Here is a 25,421-nt window from a genome sequence, read left to right on the forward strand (position 1 = left end):
ACTTGCAAATTAAAAATGTCTTTTCACATTACTACTTGGCAAAATGTCAAGTATATTACTGTCTTTGTATGCAATTGTTTGCATATTAAACATGCACAAGCTATGATTTGTTTTTATTGTTTGTAAACATATATACATTGTGAAAGACTATGCCTATTGATTTTCAATCAATCAATCATTGGTTAATAACAAAAGTTTACTAAAATCTTTTCTGAATCTTCAAAATGAGCCGAAATAGCCACCTTCTGTCACTCCGCATTTTCTCAAGTATTTTGCTAAGTTTCTGACATTTATTTTGAATATTGGTAGATCTAAACCTTGAAACATTGCTGGATTTGGGTCTTGATTTAAAGCTATAGCTAACAGCGTAAATGTCTAGTATAAAAACCACTTGGGGCTAGCCAATCTATCATTCTTTGTGCCCTGCCGGCTAGTAAAAAATGAGAACTCGCTTACCAAAAGCAGACACATTAGTTTAAATATATCTGCAGTCAGAAGATTTGTTTAACTTCTTTACATGAATATAGTTTTTAATGTTACTTTCAAGATTTAAGATGACAGAGTGTGGTGGGCAAGTACAATGTATAGTTATCAAGTCTACTGGGCTAACGAAGGAAAAATTAACAAATTTAGCCATATTTCTATCTATATCTATAATAAAAATAATTAGAAGCAGCAGAAAAATATAAAAATAATAAAGAAATTAAAATTGAGCATAACATATTTAAATATTCTTCCCATTTTGATTTTGTATCTTGTACAGTCAAACATTTCTTTACATGTCAAGAAATGTTTGACTGGCCATTTGAAACAACAGACAATACAAAATAATCAATCAAAAATGTTCTATTCATTAATGGTCCGTTGCGATTAATTTCTTATAGATGTTTGGTAGTGTGCAGCATACAATATTGAAATACAGAATACTTTTAAATCAATATGACGATTTGTAACAATATCATAACAAGCAGATTTGATTGAAACTAGAACTATTAAAATGATGACAGGGAAATCAATAATAATGAATGTGAACTAGATTGATTTAGAAATAAATCATATTCCGAAAATTAAATGTACAGCAGTCTGTGGATAAAGAAAATAAAACTCAGCTAAATAAAGAAATGATGGTAGCTAAAACAATTTTTGATCTTTTCATCTTTACTGAATAATATCTACAAAGTATATGGATGTTGATTCTGGTACATTGGTTTAAAACTAATTTTGTTTTGAAAAAGTTATGAAATATTATGTTTACACATTTTAGAACGTGAGACACACAAAATGGGGGAGAAGGAAAGAAGAATATTATACTAGACTCAAACTTGTCACTTTGATGAGTTCGATTTATCCGCAAAAAAAAACACCATGTGCATATATGTTAGAAAATGCGCACATAAAAGATTATGCCATTATGACCTGAAGAAAATAATATAGTGCTGAATTTGACTATAATTGTTTGTCGTCCACTCAAGTTTGCTTACAGTTTTGTGGGAATCAGCTGTTTTATGTACACATCGCATATTAAATGTTTGTTTCGACAACGGAATATTCTGATTAGCAGAATCGGCAATCATATTTATGTAAAACATTTGTATTACATTGCATTACACCCAGCAAAATTTTCTACAAATATTTCATTTACATAATTATGTTGAGGCAATAGTTGGGTGGTGGGCAAAATAATTCCATAAAAATACTTCAGTTACATGTTTGTTTTGATTAGGGTAATAATGTTAATTAGAGAGGCTGTGCTAACAACATTCGTAATACATTATACCCAGCAACAATAATTTCATACCAATATTTCAGTTATATATTTATGTTTGTTTTGATTATGGTAATAAAGTTAATTATAAGGTTGTGCTAACAACATTACACCCAGCAATAATCATTCTAAAACATTTCACCTATATTCAATTCTGTTTTGTCTAGCTAATTATGTTGATGCGAGTGAGTTGACCAATGAAAAACAATTGATTATTCAAACAGTCGCTTATCATTGGTCTACTAGCTTGCGTTGCGTTCCTCAAGTGGGAACCAATCTTTAGCAGAGTTGCCACTCATGTTACTTAGACAACATACTGTATGTATCACATACTCATGTTAACAATTATTCACTAATAACATTTCACTTACAGTAAACATTAACAATCTTTCAACTCTAGTCCGCATAGACTGCTACCTATCCCTGTACTAATGAGTCACAACAGATGTGTGAACTTAGTATGGTACTAACATTACTTGTTCTGGGCTTGGTCCTTTAATCCCAGAATAGCTTAAACCCTTAAGAATTCCAACTACAAAGTATAATATTCTATAAACAGCTGCTTCCATGGAAATGAGCTTTGAAACAGAAGTTAAGGAAACCAATTTTAAACATTAACAAAATATAGAACCTGGCTGTCTACTCAATTTTTCATGAATTTGAATAGTGGCTGGCAATCATGTTTTTAATTTCATGTTTTTAATTTCATGTTTTGTGGGTTCGCTAAATTTCTTTGTACACATATTCTTTATAGCCTCTTTAAAAAGAACCAGAAGATAAAATGTTCAACGGTTTATAAACTTACTAAAATTAATAACAACTACTGGGGCAATAGTGTAGAATAGATAAGCAACAGGCATCTCAATTATTGAGGATATCTTTATTCTTAGCCAAGGATTTTCTTTAACGTATAATTTTAAATTTTTAAGTGAAATTTTCATTCTTTCATCCGATCTTCTTTCGACTTGTGAAAATTAATGCTTTATTGTTTTATTATGTACAACAATTTCTTGTTAATTCTGGAAGATTTGATTGATGTTTCTGTTGGTTGTTTGTTTTAAAATGTTGTATTTGTTATCTGAGGCGCCTTGTTTGAAGCTAAGCCTTGTGAGGCCCCCTTTGTATAATATATTGAACAAATAAAAAATGTTAAAAAATCTGTCTTACAAATGTAGTCTTACACCATGTAGCAGTGCAATATAATCTTTACAAACGCTATTCCAAAAATTACAGTGGCATTACATTTTGGTAGTCACCTTGTAGCCTTTCAATTTAGAAGTAGCAAGAAACAAAGTTACATGGAAGCACCTTGGAGCTGTAAAATGAGACTGATCAGAAACTTTAAATCTTTTTTTAATGTTTTTTGTAAACAGTATATATATATATATATATCCAATCTGCAGACAGTACTGTTTCGATCTTATTAGATCTCGTCAGTGCAGCTCAGGTTTCGAAATGAAATGTACCGCAGAACTGGCACAATATATAGGCTGAGCCAGGTATGCGGGACATGGTACACTGATTATGAACACAAAGAGTGCACAAGCTATATATATATATATATATATATAGTTCATTCCTGGAAGGGATCATTTTATTTGTGCTCTCTAAGCATCTAAATTTATTTCCTATTGGATGAAAATCTTAAATGAAAGTTAACAAAACATTTAGGATGTAAGTTGTACTTACTTGAAAGGTGAGACTTTGAGCATAGACATGAAGTACGATTCGTCAGGTATTATAGACGTTTGAGTGTAAAGTTGCAGGGCGTTCATATAAACAGTTCTCTCAGAAGGATTTAAAATCATCTCTAGATAGTCCCTGAAAAAAAGAAGCAGACACACTGTTATACATAGAAATTGTCCCCAACCATGAAACTCTCTCTCTCTTATAGAGTTCTGCGGTACTGACGTCACAACGGTAGGTTGTGCCGTTTCGTAGCTAGAAAACTAAGATACATAATTTTTGATAGAAATACAGATCTATAGTTTCGTTGAACGCATCTATCGTTGTGCCGTCACACCTCAGAACTCTATAGTAAAATAGGGATGTCGTAATGATAAAGATCTTGGATTATAACTTTTAAAGATATATTTTCCCCCTAATAATTTTTTTTCCTAATTTTTTGTTGAATATGCCATTTTCAAAAACTGGATAAAAAAAACATTATTTACTTGAAATAAATGTAATATAAAGCAAAAAAAATGCTTAAATTATCTATTTTTGGTGTTTTTTTTTTTCAGAAGTGAATAACTTGATTAAAACTGCAAATGGCCTATTTAAAGTCTGATTTTAATAATCTTCATTGTTCATTGGGGGACAATACATCTTTAATGTTTTAATATAATTTAATCTTTTCATTTCTTTTTCCATATTACAAAAACTATAATCCTAAAAACAACACGAGAATAGTGTCCAACACAAACGAAAATAACATATAAATAGCAAATGTTCTTCTAATGCTACCAGCCATATACAACATAAGTGTCTTAAATCCATTTGAAACACTCTGGCACACTTATCTAAGCTTCATTAGCAATCACAACAGCAATTGCACAAAGCTCTCAAGTCATAAGTAACATGTAATGACCAACCAGTATTAATATACTATAATATCAATAGCCATTTCTCTTTAGACTACCTGTGATTTACCGCACATACTTAGAACATACTTAGAACATTGCACGACAACTTTCCTACTTCAATAAACTGACTGTAGCAATAAAAACATTGTTGGTATTTTTCTAGTGTATATAAATGTACATTTATGTATATCCACTTTTAATAATAACACTAGTATAATCTCTAAAGTCATGCCTTATGCAAATGGTATTGAGAGGTAGACAGGCTGTAGCCTCGTATGTTCAATTGATTTCTTTTAGGATCTAAATACAGTCCTATAAAACATTGGTATTTTTCTATTGGTATTTTTCTAGTGTGTAGCCAATGTTACATTTATGTTATATGTATTTATGTATACCCACTTTTAATGATAACACGGGTATATAATCTCGAAAGTCATGCCTCTGTAAATGGTATTGAGAGGTAGACAGGCTGTAGCCTAGTATGTTCAATTGATTTCTTTTAGGATCTAAATACAGTCCTATAAAACATTGGTATTTTTCTAGTGTGTAGCAAATGTTACATTTATGTTATATGTATTTATGTATACCCAATTTCAATGATAACACGGGTATATAATCTCTAAAGTCATGCCTCTGTAAATGGTATTGAGAGGTAGACAGGCTGTAGCCTCGTATGTTCAATTGATTTCTTTTAGGATCTAAACACAGTGCTATAAAACGTTGGTATTTTTCTAGTGTATAATGTACACTTATGCACACCTAATTGTAATGACAACATGAGGATACATAATCTTTAAAGTCATGCCCACGCAAATGGTATCGAGAGGTATACATGCTGTAACCTTGCATTTTGTTTAATTTATATCTTTCGGTAATATTTAGAATCTGAAATATATACAGTTACTGTCAAATTGTGGCAAAATAAAAAATTTTCTATAAAATTGGAATGTGTTGCAAATCTGTCTACAGAAAGTTATCTTTGATATTTTTTTTGTACAATGATTTTGTATTAAGTTTTTTTTGTTTTGCTATGGATATATTATGTCATCATGGTATTTCTAAATAAAAAGATGAATGAATGATATACTGTATATTCCAATATACCCAGAAAAAAGTGTTCAAAAATGTCCATACTCTAAGTAGTACAGTAGTTATTTTAATTACCAGCTTAGGGTGGTTTCCTATCTCTATCTAAACCCCTAGGTTATTTAAAAAAAGGAACATTTACCCAGATATCCCAGGTCATTAAAATCCTGTTTGTAGATGTCTTCCTTTGTATTAAGACATTCATTTACAACAGCATTTTAATTATTTTCATCTTTGACTCATGCATACACGCTTCTAAACTTCAGGATCCCAAAGTTAATACAAGAAAAGAGAAATATCATCTTAATTACTTTTTGAGATCCTATGCAGGAAACTCAATACTTTAATGATGTAATGGATATAGCAATAAACTTGAGAACATCTAGACATTGAGATAAATAAATGATAAATATCTCCGCTAAAGAACAAGATTTTGATGGCATAGCCTAGGATAAGGGAAGCATAAACAATTTGCAATACCTTGACAAGGTTGGCTTAGTGGGATATTGTGAAGAGGATGAAAACCTCATCAAAGTCAGATGCTTCAGTTACATATTTGATGGAGTATGTTTCTATACATATAAAAGCAATAAAATCTGGTATTGACTAGTTACTAGTAAACCTATTTTGTACCAAATGAGCTAGTAAAACAAATTGGGTTTTTTGCTTTAAGTTAAGTCGGGCAAGTTTGGCAGATATTTTAGTTGCCCTAACAAAATTTAGTAAATAGAAGTGTGTATTGTTGTATAAACTTCAGTCATCCCGGACGACTGTTAATATGTGTAAATTTGGGGGGTAAATGTTGGGATAACATGTGACTCGCAGCCTACTGGGCTGAATTGTGGCCTACACATACAATTTTCTACTCCCCTAAAGATAATTTGTCCCATACAGCTTCCACTAACAACATTCATTCATCTGTCCACATTGACTCTAAAACAATTATGTAATATATTCTATTAATATATTTGGAACATGATCTCATAATGGCGTCGAGCATAGCTCATCGGCGAAAGTTCCGTATTTTTAGCTGTATGAAAAAATGTCTCTGGCGGGATTATTATTATTATATATATAGATTTGAAAGAGTCATGAGTTACAACCCTGGCACTAGGTCAGTATTGAGATTGGAAGGCAACACCACTACAGCGTCACTATGTAAAAAAATATATTTGCATAAATCCATAATAGTATGAAAATTTGGTTTAAACCTTCATATTAATTTTACCTGCTGAAAACAGCCCATTGTGAAGTGCTATGCATGTCACTCCACGGAGCTTTGCCACTCCGAGATGAGATGTTATATACGTGGGCACCACATCCGTACCACACTGACGTATCAGTGGTCTTCTGTGAACGGTCGTTCCAGTTTCCGTTGATACGCATAAAATTAAAACCTGCAATATTAATAACATATGGCACTTGATAAGAAATTCAGTCTATAGACATTAAACACATTGTGAAAAGTCATCAAATATTAATAATTCATAAATTATTCAGTTTGTGCTTTTAAGATGGTTTTCAGATTGTTTTTCTTTCAAAATTAAACACAGGTAATAAAATGAACAAAGATATAAATGAACACAGGTAATAAAATGAACACGAGTAATAAAATAAACACAGTTAATAAATGAACAAAGATATAAATAAACACAGGTAATAAAATGAACACAGGTATAAATGAACACAGGTAATAAAATGAACATGGGTAATAAAATGAACACAGGTAATAATTGAACATTAAAGAAAGAATGTATGACAAATACTTCAACCAAACTTGTCTATCATACACCTAAAGCTCTGTTTACATATAAGCTTTATGCGGCAACAAAATATGATGATGTCATATCATACCATATTTATGTCATATCATACCATATTTGGGCATATCACTACCATATTTGGGCACATCATATTTTTTTTGTCAAACTAGGTTGATAGTGTAGACAGAGCTTTAAAATTTCAATTTATTTCTTCATTATACTGAATGAATGACCTTTTCAGTACAAAATCGTTCTCCTAAAGTAACCAATGTACAAATAGCTCTATGTTTAATTCAAAGAAAAGGGCAATGCAAGGAGAATCTTTATGTGACAAAAAATGTGCCCATATATGGACATGATAATGTCATATCACTACCATATTTAGGCATATCACTACCATATTTGGGCACATTACATTTTGTTGTCAAAGTAGTTTGATAGTGTAGACAGAGTTTAAAAGATGGTGTTTAGATTGGTTTCCTTAACATCAATAATTCAATCGATAGATTAAGAAAACATCGCTGGTGTTCATGATAACCCGACACTAACTTTTTAAATTTTAGACGTTTGAATAATTTACTAAGATGTGTATGCTGCAGAAATATATACATTATCTAGATTGAAACTGACCACATTTTGAAAAGCAATCTGTAATACACAATACATTTGAAATGGAATATTCAACATGACATATAGTCTGAGATTCAATTAAGTTTTGCTTCTGTTTCAAATTTGCTAAATGGTAACTTCTAAAAATAAATCACTGCTCTATTTACTTCTTCGTTTTGAATAATATTTGAAAGATTGCACATCAAACTTAAATACATTTTTAAGATTGCTTGAATATAGTTTTAAGCAATATTTCATAGATATTTAATAATAAAAAAAATTGTTTTCAACAAATGAAAGTATATTTAAAGACTATATTTTCATAGCCGTAATCTGGAAAAAAGCAGAATCTCTACTACTACTAAAGCATCCTCTTAAAAGGGTGTTCCTTGATTACTGAGGGTCTTGATTTTATTTTTAAATTATTATTAAGGAATGGACAATAGTGACCCACACGACAGTGTACCCTTAACAGAAGTGTCCTAAATGTGCAGTTCTACAGTACACAATATCCATGTTTGGAAGTACACACCCTGATTTAAGCTCTGTCTACACTATCAAACTTTATGTAAGAAAAAAAAGTGTGTTGAAATATGGTAGTGATGTGCCTAACTATGGTAGTGATGTCCTGAAATATGGTAGTGATGTGCCTAACTATGGTAGTGATGTCCTGAAATATGGTAGTGATGTGCCTAACTATGGTAGTGATATGATACATCATCATGTTCATATATGGGCACATCACATTTTTTTTGTCAAACTAGTTTGATAGTGTAGGCAGAGCTTAAAAGGGAGAAGATTGTATTTCAATCATAGGCTTTGGATGTACAAACAGATAGAAGAAATATCGAAACCACTTTTTGTTTAAATATTATTTCACCTCTTGATGTTGAGAACATAGCAGCCAAATCATCAACATCCCTAATAGGAAGATCGGCACCACTCAAGTTGATCACAAAATCAAACGCACCCATTCTCATAAGCTCCTCAAACCCCTACAAAATAAAAATATCAATCACAAAATTGTTTATGGTGAAATAGTTTAAACAATTACAAAAAGATTTCAACATAATAATAATATATTTTATTTGATTACGGTTACTTAACTAGTAGTAGTAGTGTCAATTTGTAATAAAACAAACTGTCAACGAAAAAAGAAAAACTAAATAAATGAATTAATTAAATGTTGAGAACTGTAGGCACAAAAATACGTATATTTTTTTTAAATAGCCTCATCCGAACAAGAAGCCTAGAGTTAAGAAATTTGTGATTTTTGCTGTTGGAAAGAGATCAAATATACCTTGTATGCATAAACCCCATTTACCATGCCAGACAAATTTGGCAAGAGAGAAAAAAATCTACAAAAAAACATATAGACTAATTTATCAGAATCAATATTTTCATTTCAAAAATTAATAAAAGTCATGAATGTAAAATTGATGTTTTAGGAATATTTTTTATTGAATATTATGACTGACATCAGCCAATCATAAATGTTTAAAAAATAATTATAAATACTGTTTATTGATATAGAATATAAAAATGTACAGTATAAAAAATAACAGTAAAAAGTGATTTATCACAACAGTTAAATGAACAATGGCAACATAACGAAAATGGAGAAGGATGAGGAGAATTATATGTTGGCGGCATTTATGATAAACATAATGAAGATGATTAGAATGTGATAATTATAGATATATACATACAATTCATAAAATCATTATGATAATGATGATGTAATATGATGACAATAATGCCAATTATAGTGATAATGATAAGGATTAATTGATTAAGCTAATTTATGGCAATATATATACCTGAGGACATAGTTCATGGACTATACCATTTGTGGAGAGGAGTATTCAATGAAAATTTCTACTTTTCGAGTTATATCTCGCTCTTCGAGAAGAAAGGGCTATTGTCGGTTTATCCAGGTAAGCTAGGCACGAAATAGACATATACTTATAGTAAAATAAAAATAGAAATTTATTAAATATTATTTGTTTTTGCTTTTACTTTGTTGTACATCCGCTATTTTAATTTGTACTTTTTGCTATTTTGATGAAATAAAGATTAATTGATTTTGATGAAATTAAAATGATGACAAACCTGGCATACATTGTGCTGATAATAGTAGCATATGATAAAGATATTGATCACGTTTTTAATGTTGTTGAGTGTATAAAGATTTCAAATTGAAATTTAACACACATCCTCTATTACCAACAAGCCGTATCAGCATCTCACATGTAAAAGTTCAAACGCAAAGCAAATTGAACATTACTTATTTTGTTTTTCATCATCTTTTCTTACCATTTCAATTATTACATAGTGCAGAGCTATAGTGTTTCTTTGAGTATTCTTTTATAGTGATTAATTGGTCTGAGCAAGCCTTATCGTCTATTAACGTTCTCTAGTTTTATAACGTGCAAGCGCTCCAAACATCATAATTAGCCTACTATTGTACACAACACAAGAACAGGTCATTCCGTCAGCTACAAAAATGTTAAATTTGAAGCATTTTACATCCATTTTTTCTGGAAAATTAGTTCGGCAAATTTATTCACGACATCACCTTAAACACTTCTGTGTCAATCAAGGACTTACGAAAGTTGGAAAAGCTCTCACAAAAAATCCGTAAAAGCAACAGCTGATATAAACTACTTAAAAAATTGCAAAACGTTTGGTGTGTTTCCAAAAAAATATCTTAATTTTAAATTTACTAATTTTTATACCTTATTCAATGCTTTTTTGTAACCAGATTTCATTTGGCCTTTGATGGATGGACAGTTCATAACTATAACTATCTCAATTTGTGTATTTATATCAGACATTAGTCTTGGTCTTCCCTATTTATGCATGAAGATATAGATTTAGTCACTTGTCCATCTATAGACTATAGATAGACATGACAATCTCTAATTGGTAATCTTGCAACAAAAATTGCATTTTTATTTTGTGATAACAATACATAACGGTCCCTTAAAGACGTTTAAATACTCTTCGGACAATTACCTTACAGACTTAATGCGTACAGCATTTCATGTAAAGTTTACAGCTTAAGCAAAGGTATTAGCTATTTTGCAGGAGTGCCAAAAATGTACATAATATTTTATGCTTCATCGATTTTTACAAGCAAAGAAAAGCTAGAGAAAAGTTTTTATGTTCTAAAATTCTCAAGGGTCCTATATCATTTTACATTTTACAGAACAATTCTACTACTTTTGTATATTTTTCAATGGATATAAATTATTAATGAATTTGTTTCTATTCAAATCGGTAGAGTTGCATTAAGATGTGGTTGCCCTTTTGCTTGTTTCTGTGATAGTGATGATAGTGAGGCAGCCTCATCCTTTAAACTGGAACATTTAGTTGTTGGTCACGCTACCTTAAAATGCATGTTTTACAAGCAATGCTCTGATGCTGTTATACACCTGTGGATCAGAATATACAATAACATTATTTATTATTTCATTGTATCAGAAAAATATATTTACCTCTAGCTCAGCTCTAACGATGTCGTACGATCCCCACGACGCAACAAATGATCGTTCCTTCGGCAATACATGGATGTTGTCGTATCCATTGGTAATGGAGTCCATTTTTTCATTTAATTCCTGAATAATAAACAAATAGTTAAAACACAAATACAGTAGTTGAGATCAAAACTGGACACACTACGCTTCATTGGCTTACAATGTGAGTCTCAGATTTTCAATCATTCAGATTAAAACATTTACATGATTATAAACCTACAGCATCAATAATACTGGATTTATTGAGCTGGATGATTTCTTTTTGTAAAATCTCTTACATTACATCTGTAGTACATGAGTGAATTTAATTTATTAATTTTCTAACCCTCGAGATGTATATTATATTAATCATTATATTGTATAAAAAGTCTGTACAGTATCCACGGGAGCAACAATATCCATTATTTTTTTAATATCAAATGACAATGGCCCATGGCCCAATGCTTGTTGTTGAAGTATTATAAAATATGTCTGTTTATCTGCTGATCAATCTGCTGTTCAATAAAATATGTATAAATGTCAACCGATGTACAGTTTTAATTCACAGCAAATTTTAAGTCCATTTCTAAGTTCACTTTTTCAATATCCTGCTTTTTTATTACCCGTTTTTAATTAGGCTCGATACCGCATGATTCTAAACCAATTTCTCATCTTCATACCTATGTAATTGGAATAATTCTACAGAGCGCCGGTAATGTGTTCGGCATTTTGTCCGCTGGGACTAGTTTCAGCATGTACTCTAACTACAAATGGCGGCTTATAATTACATCAAGTCAAGTGCGTTTCTATCCCGTGCTTAGTCTTTTCACCCATCGCTGCTGATGTATGTAGCTGAACATATATCTTTGACTGTAAATGTTTTGTAAAATAAAGTAATGTATATGACAAGATCAGTGAACCGTATCTAATAGGGAGGATGGAATATCCTTAAGCTCTGCCTACACATCAAACTTTATGTAACAAAAAAATGTGATGTGCCCATATATGGACATGATGTTGTCACATCACTACCATATTTGGGAATATCACTACCATATTTGGGCACATCACACTTTTTTTTGTCAAACTAATTTGATAGTGTAGACAGAGCTTTAGGTAAGGTTCGTTAAGATGCTTGAACGGTAAAATATCGTAAAATACTAAAAAAAAAAATGACAGATCCAAATAAAAACTAGACATGAAACTCGTCACTTTGACGAGTTAGTTATCCGCACAACGACAAACGCCACGTGCACGTCATACATTGGAATATTGCACACAGATAAAGATTATGGCATTATGACAAGAACTGAAGAATATGATATGCTGTTAGTGCTGAATTCTGTCAATTTGTGTCATATAGTATATACATGCAAAGAGTATAATCTGTATACATATTACATACAGTGTAGAATAGGTGAAATTACGGGACCCGCCATTTATTCCAATTTTTAACATGGCGACGGTATCAAAATGAAACACTTAAATAGCAATTTCTGGAGGAAATTATCTCAGGAACAACATATTAACGTGTAGAAGAAATTTGAATACGTAAAATATAGATGCGCACCCTTTTAAATGTGATGAACTATTACGCAAAATATGAAAATACGACTTTTTTTATTCAACTGGCCATATGATGACGTCACAACATCCGATTGGCAAAATGTTTACATGAATTCGTATCTACAATCCAATAGCTTCCAGAAAACGTTTTAATCGTGATTATCACATTTTATTCTTACGAGCTATTACAGATTAAAATTTACTGTAAAGATGAAATTAATGACCCACGTAATTAAAATTTTTAGGCATGATGACGTCATAAAAATTAAAATATTTTTATCTCATGCTAAAGAAAGTTGATTGACCTACACAATATATAAATTTAGGAGAAAAAGGAATACAGATAAGCATGATGCGCTCCATTGAATGTGATGAGCAATAACGAAAGAGACAAAAATCCTATATTTTACATTCGTGTGGCCATACGATGACGTCACAATGTTTTTTTAGCCTTATCGATGCATGATCCGATATCTACAACTCATCAACTTCTAGATTTTGTAATAAAAATAAACGGTTCACGGTTTACTTTAGAAACTATGACTGTTTAAAAAAAGACATAATTTTGACGATTTTTTAAGCTTTTTCATAAAAAACGCGCACGAATTGTCTAATTCAACGTGTTCGTATGGCGTTATTTAAACTGGAAAAGGTCTAAATTGTTTTCAAAATTACTAGGAAAGACTTGAAAAATATAATCCAAGAGAAAAAAATATGTTTTTAACGCTACGTGCGCACCGCGTGCGTAAAAAATTGCGCGCCCGTGGGAATTTTTGACATGCTCAAAATGACAAGAAACGCATAAAAAGTTGATTAGAAATTAATTTTGCGCATTTTGAAATTTTAAATGCGCGTGCGCGCGTAACTTCTTGTGAAACATGCCATTTTTAATCCGTAGAAAGTTTGCCCCTGATATGACTTAAATTTTGTCAAAGTGTCAATACTAAATGACTTTTGGTTTTTAATCTATAATCAATCATTGAAATTCATAAAATTGCGCGTAAGTCATGTTGCGCAACTATGACGTCATTCAAAAATAGGAGGTGCACAACTTCACGTAAATGCCCATATGTTGTCAAAGTTATGAAATGTTATGTTTACACATTTTAGAGAAACGTGACTCACAAAAAGGAAGGAAGGATCAAAGAATAATACAGAACTAGATTTGAACTCGTCACTTTGACGAGTTCGGGTTATCCGCGCAAACGCAACATGCACATACTTAACCATATGAACCTCGACAATTATTATGCCATCCTATGACATGAAATAAATATGTTTACAGTGCTGAATTGTACCTATTATGTAGCATACATCATTACAGTATTTTACAGAATAAACTGTATATGTTATATACAGTGTAGCATAGACAAAATTATGAGACCCATCTTTTAAATCCAATTATTAACACGATGACGTCATCAAATTGACATATAAAGATAACAATTTTAGAAGATAATTATCTAAATAATTACATTAAATCAAATTTGAAGAATTTTGGGCACGTAAAAGTGAGATGCGCTCTATTTAATATGATGAGCAATAACGAAAGAGTAAAACATCCTATATTTTACATTCGTGTGGCCATACGTTGACGTCATAACATCCGAGTGGTAAAGGTTCTGCATGAATTCATATCTACAACATATCTGCTTACATATTAAATTAAAAAAATTGGGGGTCGTGGATGATCCTGAGGAGCTATAATAGATTAAAAATAGGCTTAATTTTGACAAAATTTTGTCACTTTTGCAACTAAAACGCGCGCAAATGGTCTAAATCAACGTGTTCGTATGACGTCATTTTAATTTGAAATGATGTAAATCTTTTTTAAAATGACTAAGAAAGGCTGTAAAATCATAATTCAAGAAAAAAACACATAATTTTCATGCTCCGTGCGCACCTTACGCATAATTTTTTTCGCGCGCGTGGGAATTTTTGACATGTTTAAATTGTCATGATCAGCGTAGAAAGTTGATTAGAAATTAATTTTGCGCATTTTGAAATTTTAAATGCGCGTGCGCGCGTAACTTCTTGTGAAACATGTCATTTTTAATCCATAGAAAGTTTGCCCTTGATATGACTTAAATTTTCACTAAGTGTCAAAACAAAATGACTTTTGGTTTATAATCTATGATCAATCATTGAAATTCATAAAATCGCGCGTAACTTACGCTGCGCGACTCTAACGTCATTAAAAATATGGAGGTGCACAACTTCAGGTAAATGTCCATATAATGACAAAGTTATACAAAAGATATATTCACAAGCAATAGGGGATATGCGACGCACAAAAATCCGGGAAAGAAAGAAGAATAACAAAGAAGATGAAGATGAAAAAAAAGATATTTACAATCACATGGGTTATCCGCAACTAAGTTGCGGATAACCAAAAAAACTATTGATCCCATACAATAACAAGGAGTTATCCGCTTGGTATACCAAGCGGATAACTAATTACCAGCATGAATGATTACAAAACAAAAATTGCAAGAAAAACTTCCATTCCAAACAAAATACATATACTACAGTTTTTGAGCAGAGGTGTAGAGACTTTGACGTGGTTTCGGTTACACTAGAGGGTTCATAAAATCGCATCATAATCACCTAGCTAAATCAGAGCAAATATGAAAATGACTTGAAGGTCTAGGATTTTGGTAACTATTAACATATTAAAAACTACAGGTCTAAATACTAAATTATGGTTAAAATTTTGATCAAATATGTTTTTCAACATTCATTTTATTTGCAAGTCACTGATCGAAATTTTAATGAACTATAGAAATAATCTCTTTTCTTCATTTCACATAATCAGAATAATCCAAGCTTTCAGACAAAACACGGAAAGATATCTCGATATAAATCTAATAGGCAAAGACAAAACGATAAAAGGATTCAAAATAGTAATTGAAGTGTCGCGGTCCATGCAATACGCAGAAAAATCATAGAATTAGACATCACGATTTCAATTCTTAAGTATTCATCTAAGTAAAGGATTCCAATAATGAGTCTCGTTGTCAAGTGGTCGCATTTTAATCAATTTAAGCTTTTCAATTTCGAGCATGGAACATAAGCTATTTCAGGGAGTATTGCATATTGACTTCCATGAGGGAGTCATAAAATCATATTTTAAATATAAATTGCATACTTAGACATACGTAGACATCAAACCTCATACATCTATGTATTTTATAATAGTACATCCTCTGTTTTTATCTAACCGTAATATAATCAAATTTTGATCAATTTTAAACAAAATTTAATCAATTCTGAATGTTAAATGTATTTACCGTATATCCTCGGGTGTAATCCCACTTCGGGTTTAATCCCACCCCCTACTTTATGTCCGATTACAGGCATATCCCAGGGTATACAGTAGTTCCAGTTTTGACTTTTGGTGTGGATGTAGGCCTCTCTCTAGCCAGTTTTTACAAGAAATGCTTACCAATCATTTTTTTTTCCTGAACCAAAGTTTCCCCGGGTATAGCCCCACCCCACAAAGTCAGCTCAATTTTGTGTTCTATGTGGGTGGGAATTATACCAGAGGATATACGGTAGTAAACGAAATCCTTATTCAATATTCAACCATCTATAATTAAGATGACTGCATATATTGTTGTACATCTTCTATTTAATTGTGTGCGCTGTATGTATGTCGCATCAAGTTTGAAATGTGCCAGTCTAGATTAAATGACTTTGCAACAAATCTTTCAAAAACCTGCATTCTGCTTCATCAAAGCCAACATGATTTTGATTTATCTTTCTTTTTTTGCTTTCAACAAATACATTAAATTTCATGATTTAACTTTTACTACAGTACAGGCAAGCAATTAAAGCTTTGCGTCATATCATACATGATTTAATATTATCCGATTTCACAAATGTTAATGAGTTAGAATTTACGAAAACAATCGTTATTTCTTTTTGTGACAGCCATTCTTTTTCGGAGAACTTCTCAACATAAAATTACGAGACTACTTTGTTGAAAAACAAATGTTTTCCCAATGGGGCGTAATTTAATCCTATCAACGATACACCTGGGTATAAATTTTTTTGGTTTTCAGTCAGATTTCAATATGACCTACATTTGAATATATTTATATAATCACTTACGTGATATATTAAATTTAATTTTTAGTATTATATTTTTTATAATTTTTGTAAATAATGATTTAGTTTATATTATGACCTACTTTTATAACCTAATACATCAGAACCTTCGGGTCACAACAAAGTGTCCTTATATAGGGGTTGTCCATACAGTAAAACATATGTTTTATATTCATTATAATATTAACAATTGGATTCAGGCGATATCAAATTTCTATAATTTATGTTTAATATTACAGTATAACAATCCTCAATTCAGGTAAATTGTACATTTTCACATTATGATATTATTATATCTTAAATTTATCTTTAAATTGCTGTACAACACTTAAAAATAGAATAAATTATATCAAACTAATTTTACATTCACATATAAAATGTAATTTAGAAAATATTGAACAGATAAAATTAATCATGTTTCAGTTGTTTCTTTGTATGGAAATCTGAACTCTAAACAATATAATTTATTGTTCTGTTTTTTTCTAGTATTAAGAAGGCATTAACAGACTAAAGACAGATACATCAATTATTGATCGTAAGGTAGTACTACTAGTATGATTTTTTTTTTATAAAACCAGTAGCTCTTCTTCAAGATAATACATCTGTTTGTTTTACCGTAGTAGTTTATTATGGTAGTATTTGAAAAATTCTTTCTTAGAAGTAGTTTTCGTAGAAAAATATTCTATTATTTTTTTTCTTCCATGGATATTTTATGTAGAGCACATTTATTGGGTAATATAATTAAATTTCCATTTAAAACCATTGTTAAATTGTTATAATATTAGAGATGTGACTATAACCCCATCCTGGGCTTATAACTGAAATTTCATGTAAAGATTCATTTATAAACTTTAATCTCATTTAATGTTTGGGCTTAGTTGTTGCTTTGAATTTAGATTTTTTTAAATAATAAATTTGACAAAAAAATAGTCTAAAAAAAAATAATAATCATTGGTTTCTATTAAATTATCATCATTTCTTTAGTTATTTGACCTCCTTATATGAAGATTTCATTTATAATACTTTTTAAATGTTACTTCTTCCCACCTGTGCTCATAATTCTTGAGCGATAGTAATTCTATATGGTACAGCGACTTAATCAATAAGATAATTTATGAGGAGGTTTAAGTTTTACTTTAATGTTGTACATTGATAAGATATACTGTACAGTTGAGAGTGGATATCGAACATACAGCTTAACCTGACCGAGACACGTGCAAATGAGGAAAAAAACAATTTTACTTTGAAAAAAATTCCAAATTGATACACAACGACGGGTACTACTTACACTTCGGATTTCATCCCTCCTCTGGTCGACGTGGATGACGTATACAAAATACGGCCTGTAGATTAATCGCAAAAGTTGCAGCTGAAAAAATAATAAAAGTTTGTTATTAGGTGATCATTTAGAATAAAATGATCACCTATTGTTATTGTATAAAATCTTTATTATTATTTTTTTTTTTATTATTTTTTTTCTTTTTATTGTTTCTGTACACTATTTTGTGTAACAATTATCTCAAAAAGTTTAATGTCAATGATTACAAAAATTTCAGAATATCTTTCAAATAATACAACTTAATCCTAATAAGCTTTCCAGCGTGATCACTCATCCGTGACGACATTTATACGCCATTTTGCGAAATCACATTATCAATCATATCTCCATAATTCATTATCACATATTAATGAAATTCACTACACGTAAACTTCAGATCAAGGGTAAAAATATTAGCAAATAAAAACGCACGCGCACGTAGGTTCATGCGCGTGATATCGCGCGTTAAAAATTTAAAAGTGAAAAATTTAGAGCATGAATTAGGCCATTTGCGTGTTTCAAAAAATTACTGCGCAAAAATGCGTTTTTGCGCGCGCGATACTTAAAAAGCGTAAAAAGTATGAATTTTTTTTAAAAATCTCATTCTACTCACCATCCTTAGTACATTCACCAAATTTGAGTCAGTTCCGACTTAAAATAACGCTATACGAGCACGTTAAAAATGACAAAATGCGCACATTTATTTTACAAAAGTTCTGAAAATGGTGAAAAATAGGTCTTTTTTAAAATGAAAATAATTCTTCAGAATGCAAGATGACCCCCGATTTTTTTAACTTATTCTGGAAGCCATTGAGTTGTAGATATGAATTCATGTACACATTTTACGTACAAAATGTTTTGACGTCATCAAATGGCCACTTGAATTTAAAAATTAGGATTTGTTATCTTTTTGTGTAGATTATCACATTCAACAGAGCGCATCTTGGTTATGTGTGCTCGAATTTCGCACAACTTTCAGTATGTGCTTGCTTAATTAATTATCTTTATCATGAGTTGACACTATCTTCATTTTAATGACGTCATCACGCGTGAAAACTTAAATAACGTAGGCCGTGTAATTTCACATTCGCAGTAAATTTGAATATCTTACAGCTCTTCAGAATTGAAGGTTACCTTGATGATTATAATTTATTATGAAAGCTGATGAAATGTAGATATTGATTCATATAAAAATTAAGCCTATCGGATGTTGTGACGTTAACATATGGCCAGTTGAAGTGAAAAAGTAGTTTTTTCATATTTTTCGTCAAAGTTATACACAATTCAAAGAGCGCGCACAGCGCTTCTACGTGCCAAATTTTTTTCCAAATCTTATATTTTTTTGCTCAATTAATTATCTTTCGAAATTGTCATCTTAAAGTTTAGTTTGATAACGTCATCATGCCAAAAAATTAGAACATGTGTCCCGTAATTTCACCTATGCTACACTGTATATAGATATACAGTATATACTGTACATATTGTATATGGCATATAGGCACAACTCAGCACTATAAGCATATAATAGGATGGCATACATCAACATTTTCCGATCGTATGTTAACGTACGTGCATGTTTAAAAAAAAATTAATTTCAGTAAAATGATAAAAATGATCACCTATAATTCGTCAAAGTGACGAATTAAATTCTAGTTTATTCTGTATTTATTCTCTTCTATTTTCAAAGCTAAGTTTGAATTTTTGTCACAAAATTTCAAAAATAAACCCCAAAAAATGTGCCCGTAAATAATTATTGTTTATTTCATAAATTAAACATCATGTTGTAATTTATTTAAAATTATACATGTAATTTTATGTATGAAACCCATTTATTCTCCTGGGATAAAAGGTAAATTAAATCCAAATAACAAAGACAAAAAACCTATATTATTTAATATATAGATAACTATATTTTCCAGAGTGAAGAGAGGCATAATTATAGCAGTTACTGTATTATATATTTTATTTAAACTCAACCCACAATGTCCTCATTCTCTATTAAAGATAGGAAATTATTACATAATAATCCCTGCTATTGATTGCGAATTGAAATAAAATATTAAAAAAACATAAAACAGTGTAATTGATTGAAATATTGATATTAGAAATTTATTCATATTAAAAATTGGAAAACCAATCTTAATTTTCTAAATGCATGTTTTACAGTTAGTTGGATATTAAATGAGAAATATTACGACCAAAATGTAATTCCTGTCATGCGTTCACCCAGGTACTGTGTTATCTCGACGATCTAGATATTCAGACCGTACGCTAGATAAGATTGTACTCACTACTTCAGATCTAGAGCTAAATAATAAACCCCAACCTCCAAAAGAGAAACTTGCATACACAAAAAAATTAGCAAAACTTTTCATTTTTCTTAACTAAATTTTTAGATTAAATATCCCACATGTATTAAAAGAAAGTTCATGTTTCTAATGTTATTAAACAAATTTCGTTTTATTTTTTTTTTTCAGCCACAATCCGAGTCACATTCTCATTTTTAGTTTTCTTTTTCTCAAACATCGTTATTGTTTAATTAACACTTTCCATTTAGAATACCTAGAATTGACAATGTACTACAGCCTAGGTTCCTAAATGACGTACTTATTAGAATAATTTCAAGAATTTAGATTTGACTAGAGACCTGTAATATCTGCTTTCATTTCTCAGATTTCATATCTATGCTAAAGTATTAATTTCCATTTTGACATCAAAATTAATCTGTTATATTAATCTGACATGCCACTAACCTTTGAATTAAGTTGAAATTTAATCATAAATTTTTCATTTTTTTTTTCAAATTGTTTTCAATTTAAAAAATAATTTTTTTTTTTTAAACGGTGGGTATACTCTTTACAGTATATATTTTCCATACAAAATACAGAAACGTGAATTAAACACGGTAACATTACTGGCTGTCGAGTGTATGTACTTTAATACACAAGATTACAATGGGAACCAGAGTGTTTACTGCCCTCAGTTTTGCCATTAAATTGTTATTAATACAGTGCACATCGAACAACAAAGTTTTTGGCATAATATACTAAAAGGAGTTGGGTAGACGAGTGGTTAGGACACTTGACTGTCATACAGAGAGACCTGGCTTCCATTCCCGACAACTCCCAGTCCACTCAGCTGTAAATGAGTACCTGGTTGAAAATACTAGGGAGAAAAATGCGGTTTGGAAAGGAACTGGCCACCCTACCACATAATGCCGAGGCTTGGTACAATGAGCTCCTAACAGCTCATTTCCCTATGTTCAGAATGAACATGGGATTCATCTTTCCCCTTTATATACTAAAAAAGAACAGTTTGCTTTCTGTTCAAATGGAAGTAATTAGAATATATCTCCAGACTGAACTGACATTTTTGTTTTTCTTAAATAATGGGATCAGTGATGCCAAATATATTTATAAAAACAAAAACATATGGTGTATATCATACATGATTACATTTCTTTTATTCTTTAATTTGAGAAAATTTAAAGATAGTAGTAGAACCCTGGATAAGTAAGTAAGTACTGTATATAACAATTGTCCTTTTAAATGGGGAAATACTAACAAAACATTGGAACAAAAACTGGTTCACTGTTGCGACAAAATCTGTTTGGAAACAGGTATTGATGAACTTTAAATAATGACCCAGCAAGTTTAACTGGGAGATTATAGTCACTGTTAAGTCCTACCCTTTTGAAGTAAAAGGTGAAATGAAGAGGGCTTCTTTAAGCTCTGTCTACACTATCAAACTTTATGTGACAAACAAATGTGATGTGCCCATTATATAGACATGATGATGTCATCTCACTACCATATTTTGGCATATCACTACCATATTTGGGCACATCACACTTTTTTTGTGTAACTAGTTTGATAGTGTAGACAAAGCTATAGAATCGACCAAGACCCAATATTCATTCGCTTCTCTTTTTTAAACAACATTTTGATACGTCTATTTAATAAAGACTATAAATTTCAATCCACAATGAAAGCTACTGTAGAAGCGAAAAAGAGATTAGTATGAAGTTGTGTTGTACACTGAAAAACAGAGACTGCAGGCCATTTGCAAGGCATTGTCATCATTAATCAATAATCCATATTAGTTTAAAGAGCATACCAAATAACGTCATACTATTTAATAAGGTGGCAGTCTCCGAGCAGTAAGCATGGCAGACACATAGAAAAACAATTTATAATTGAAAAGAAAGGAAATCGTCTTAATATTTGCGAGTGTGTAAATTGGAATTTCAGTCTCTTGCATGCAGTTTGTATGATAGCACAAAGTTACATCATTAGACACAAGCTCAGTGTGATCATCAGGTGCATATACAGGATATTACTTGAGGCATGGGGTCGAGGCCTACCCAGGCCAACAAACAGCAATGCTTACTTCTGTGTTGTAGTACTAAGTATTTCCTGGCAAGAAAACTTTTACCTTTTACGTAACAATATACTCTTTCGTTTTCCCTCCTTCCTCCAATATTTAAGTTAATATTAACAACGTGTACCCATAATTATGAGGGAAGGTGGTAATTGAAAAAATTTAAGTTCCACCTTCGGTCCTTGCATTACAACACAATTACAATTACCAATTAATGAATTTAGAAGAATTTAAGAGCAATTTTAGTATTTAAAGTACTAATATTCTTCCATTTTTTATTTTTTTTATGTATATATTTTGCTTTAATTTTGTAGTTAAGTCACAAATCTGGACCTAATGGGAGACCAGTACTTATGTATTGAATGAGTTTTCCAGAATAAAGAAAGATATGAATGAATAAATGAACACCTTTTCTCCGACATGTTTCAACAACCCATTGTTCCAACAGCAAAGAGTGTAAAACGTTTCCATGCCATCATAATAATGTTCAGCGCATTGAGAGCTTGCTTATATGCGCTATATAAGAATGAACTATTATTATAATTATTATGGTTTGTCCATGTAAAGCATTTTAATCTTTGTAAATGTTAAGTATCATCATAAAATAAGACAAATAGGATGTTCGCCCTACATCAGTGATAAACGGTTTCTTTTTTTTATTTTCTTACAAGGCCACCTCCACAGTATCACCTTCCGTAAGAAAGTCCATGGAAAGCTTGCATCATCAATTAAAAAACACTTGACTTGAAGACAAAGAACACCTAAAAGCGTTAAATGACTGCGTCAAGTAGGTGGACACACGGACACTTGATAAATATCGCGTCAGCGTGATCCTCGCTAAAAGGCTTTTAAGACAAACAATTGATTCAAGATCGTTTTAATTGTAGGTCTTTAACAACGAAACAATGAGATAAATTTAGAAAAATTGTCTTTTTGAACTAGCATGTAATTAATAAGACGACCATGAACAAACAAATTACAGCGGAACTTTGTTGCTAATGAGAAAACCGATGAGTTTTAGAATACTGTATATAATTATCTCACCAACTAATAAAAGTATATGAATATTTCTATAGAATCCTACTGTAATCTGTAGTTTCACTAAAGATTTGGTCCCACTTGCAACGTAAGTGAGTCGAGTATTCATGACGGTTTGAATGACCACTCATGATTGGTCAAATTACTTTATGGTGGTCTTATTTGCGTTATTGTGAGGTGGGAACCACGTTTTAAGTCTATACCTACGTCCCTGAACAAAAACCATTATTGTAAGTTTTAACCACAGTTCATTTAGCATATTTTGAGTAGTTCTGCAATGCAAAATCTCTCTACCCACTATCTAGCAGCACACCTGTATAGTGTTTAATAGTAGTATCCTACTGTAAAGATTCTTCAACTTGTGGAGATAAATAAGGCTACACTATCAAACTAGTTTGACAAAAAAAGGTGTGATGTGCCCAAATATGGTAGTGAAATGCTTAAATATGGTAGTGATAGGACATCATCATGTTTATATATGGTCACATCACATTTTTTTGTCACATAAAGTTTGATATTCCAGACAGTGCTTAAGGAAAAGGCCAAGGATAGTCCATTTACACACACACATTAAGAAACGACTATTACAAACACCTTTCTTACTCCGATACATTTAGCCCATTAAGGCTGTTATATAATTAAATTGCTGCATTTTACCTGGATGACATTGAGATTATGAGAACAGGTGAGAAGAAGTTTTATCTTGTTGAGAGAATCGAATGAATGCGGAAATGTAAGAATTCAACATACCAGGATGATAACATTAATAATAAGTCAATTCTTAGATAGTCTGTTCAATAGGTTTGACTAATTCTTTGTTAACAAACTGCAAGATTTTGTGACTTTGGAAATGTCTATAACTTAATTAAAGAGGCTTGCTACTACAATAGCTTGCTCAAAAGTTATCAAATGGATTCTTAAAGAATTGATTCCATTCTTCCTTCTGGAATAGCATCTGTCAGAAGCATAACTCTCTCTCTCTTGAAATGTTTTCCGTCATTCCAACATTACGCTTTCCACGATTTGTTTCCATATTTTTCTGTTTTGGGCAGGACGTTTTTTTTATTTTGCTAAAGTCTACATTTTTCCCTCTTAGTTATTCAGTTTTCTTTTGGTCTTCTGGTGGTCTTTTTACTTTCTTTTCAGTTTCCTTCAGAAGCATTAAAGGGAAGTTTTATCTAGAGAGCTGGGGTTAAAACTCAGAAGAAGCCCACCAGGTTGCATCTAAAGACCTAACTATTTTTTATTTTTTGGTGCCTTTGATTTAAATTATTGGATTAAAAATATGCTACTTTATTGTCATCAAGCCAACAATCGTATTAGTTGTTAATTTCACTTCACCAATCATGTGTATATTTTCAAACAAAATATTTCAATTTACAAATTGGTTATTGTAATTGATATGTCTAACTAAGCATTTAAGTGTTTAACTACGTAACATTGGATCGCAACTAATGGCAATTATCTGAGCCAGCTTCTTCACCGCAACATATTCGCTTATGTTTACTTTAAACAGAAATAACGTGTCAATGACGTTATGTGCGAATAAACCAAACACATTAAACGGTAATGAACAACTTCCGATTCCTCCGTTGAGTGTAGAATCCAAAGTGGACTTTATTCTAACGATAATTCATTAATTTCATTGATAACGTTATTGTAACTTTGATTAAAATAATTGTT

At 31.1% G+C, this 25,421-nt stretch overlaps 2 protein-coding genes across 2 annotated transcripts in view; both read right to left on the reverse strand.

Moving 5' to 3' along the window:
• The window catches only part of LOC144837513 (epididymis-specific alpha-mannosidase-like), a 128,299-nt gene that overhangs the window by 49,716 nt on the left and 53,162 nt on the right, over positions 1–25,421 (reverse strand). The gene's annotated exons all lie outside the window — the stretch shown is intronic.
• LOC144837489 (uncharacterized) overlaps positions 1–25,421 on the reverse strand; it is a 76,362-nt gene that overhangs the window by 17,818 nt on the left and 33,123 nt on the right. Inside the window, exons 6-10 of the mRNA XM_078692627.1 lie at positions 18,291–18,371; positions 11,309–11,428; positions 8,689–8,803; positions 6,665–6,833; positions 3,455–3,586 (exon numbers count right to left, since the gene is read on the reverse strand). Of these exons, the coding sequence (XP_078548753.1) occupies positions 3,455–3,586; positions 6,665–6,833; positions 8,689–8,803; positions 11,309–11,428; positions 18,291–18,371 (617 nt within the window). The remainder of the gene's footprint in view (positions 1–3,454; positions 3,587–6,664; positions 6,834–8,688; positions 8,804–11,308; positions 11,429–18,290; positions 18,372–25,421) is intronic.

This window comes from Antedon bifida, chromosome 3 (assembly GCF_963402885.1).
Source record: "Antedon bifida chromosome 3, ecAntBifi1.1, whole genome shotgun sequence".
Taxonomy (NCBI): Eukaryota; Metazoa; Echinodermata; class Crinoidea; order Comatulida; family Antedonidae; genus Antedon; species Antedon bifida.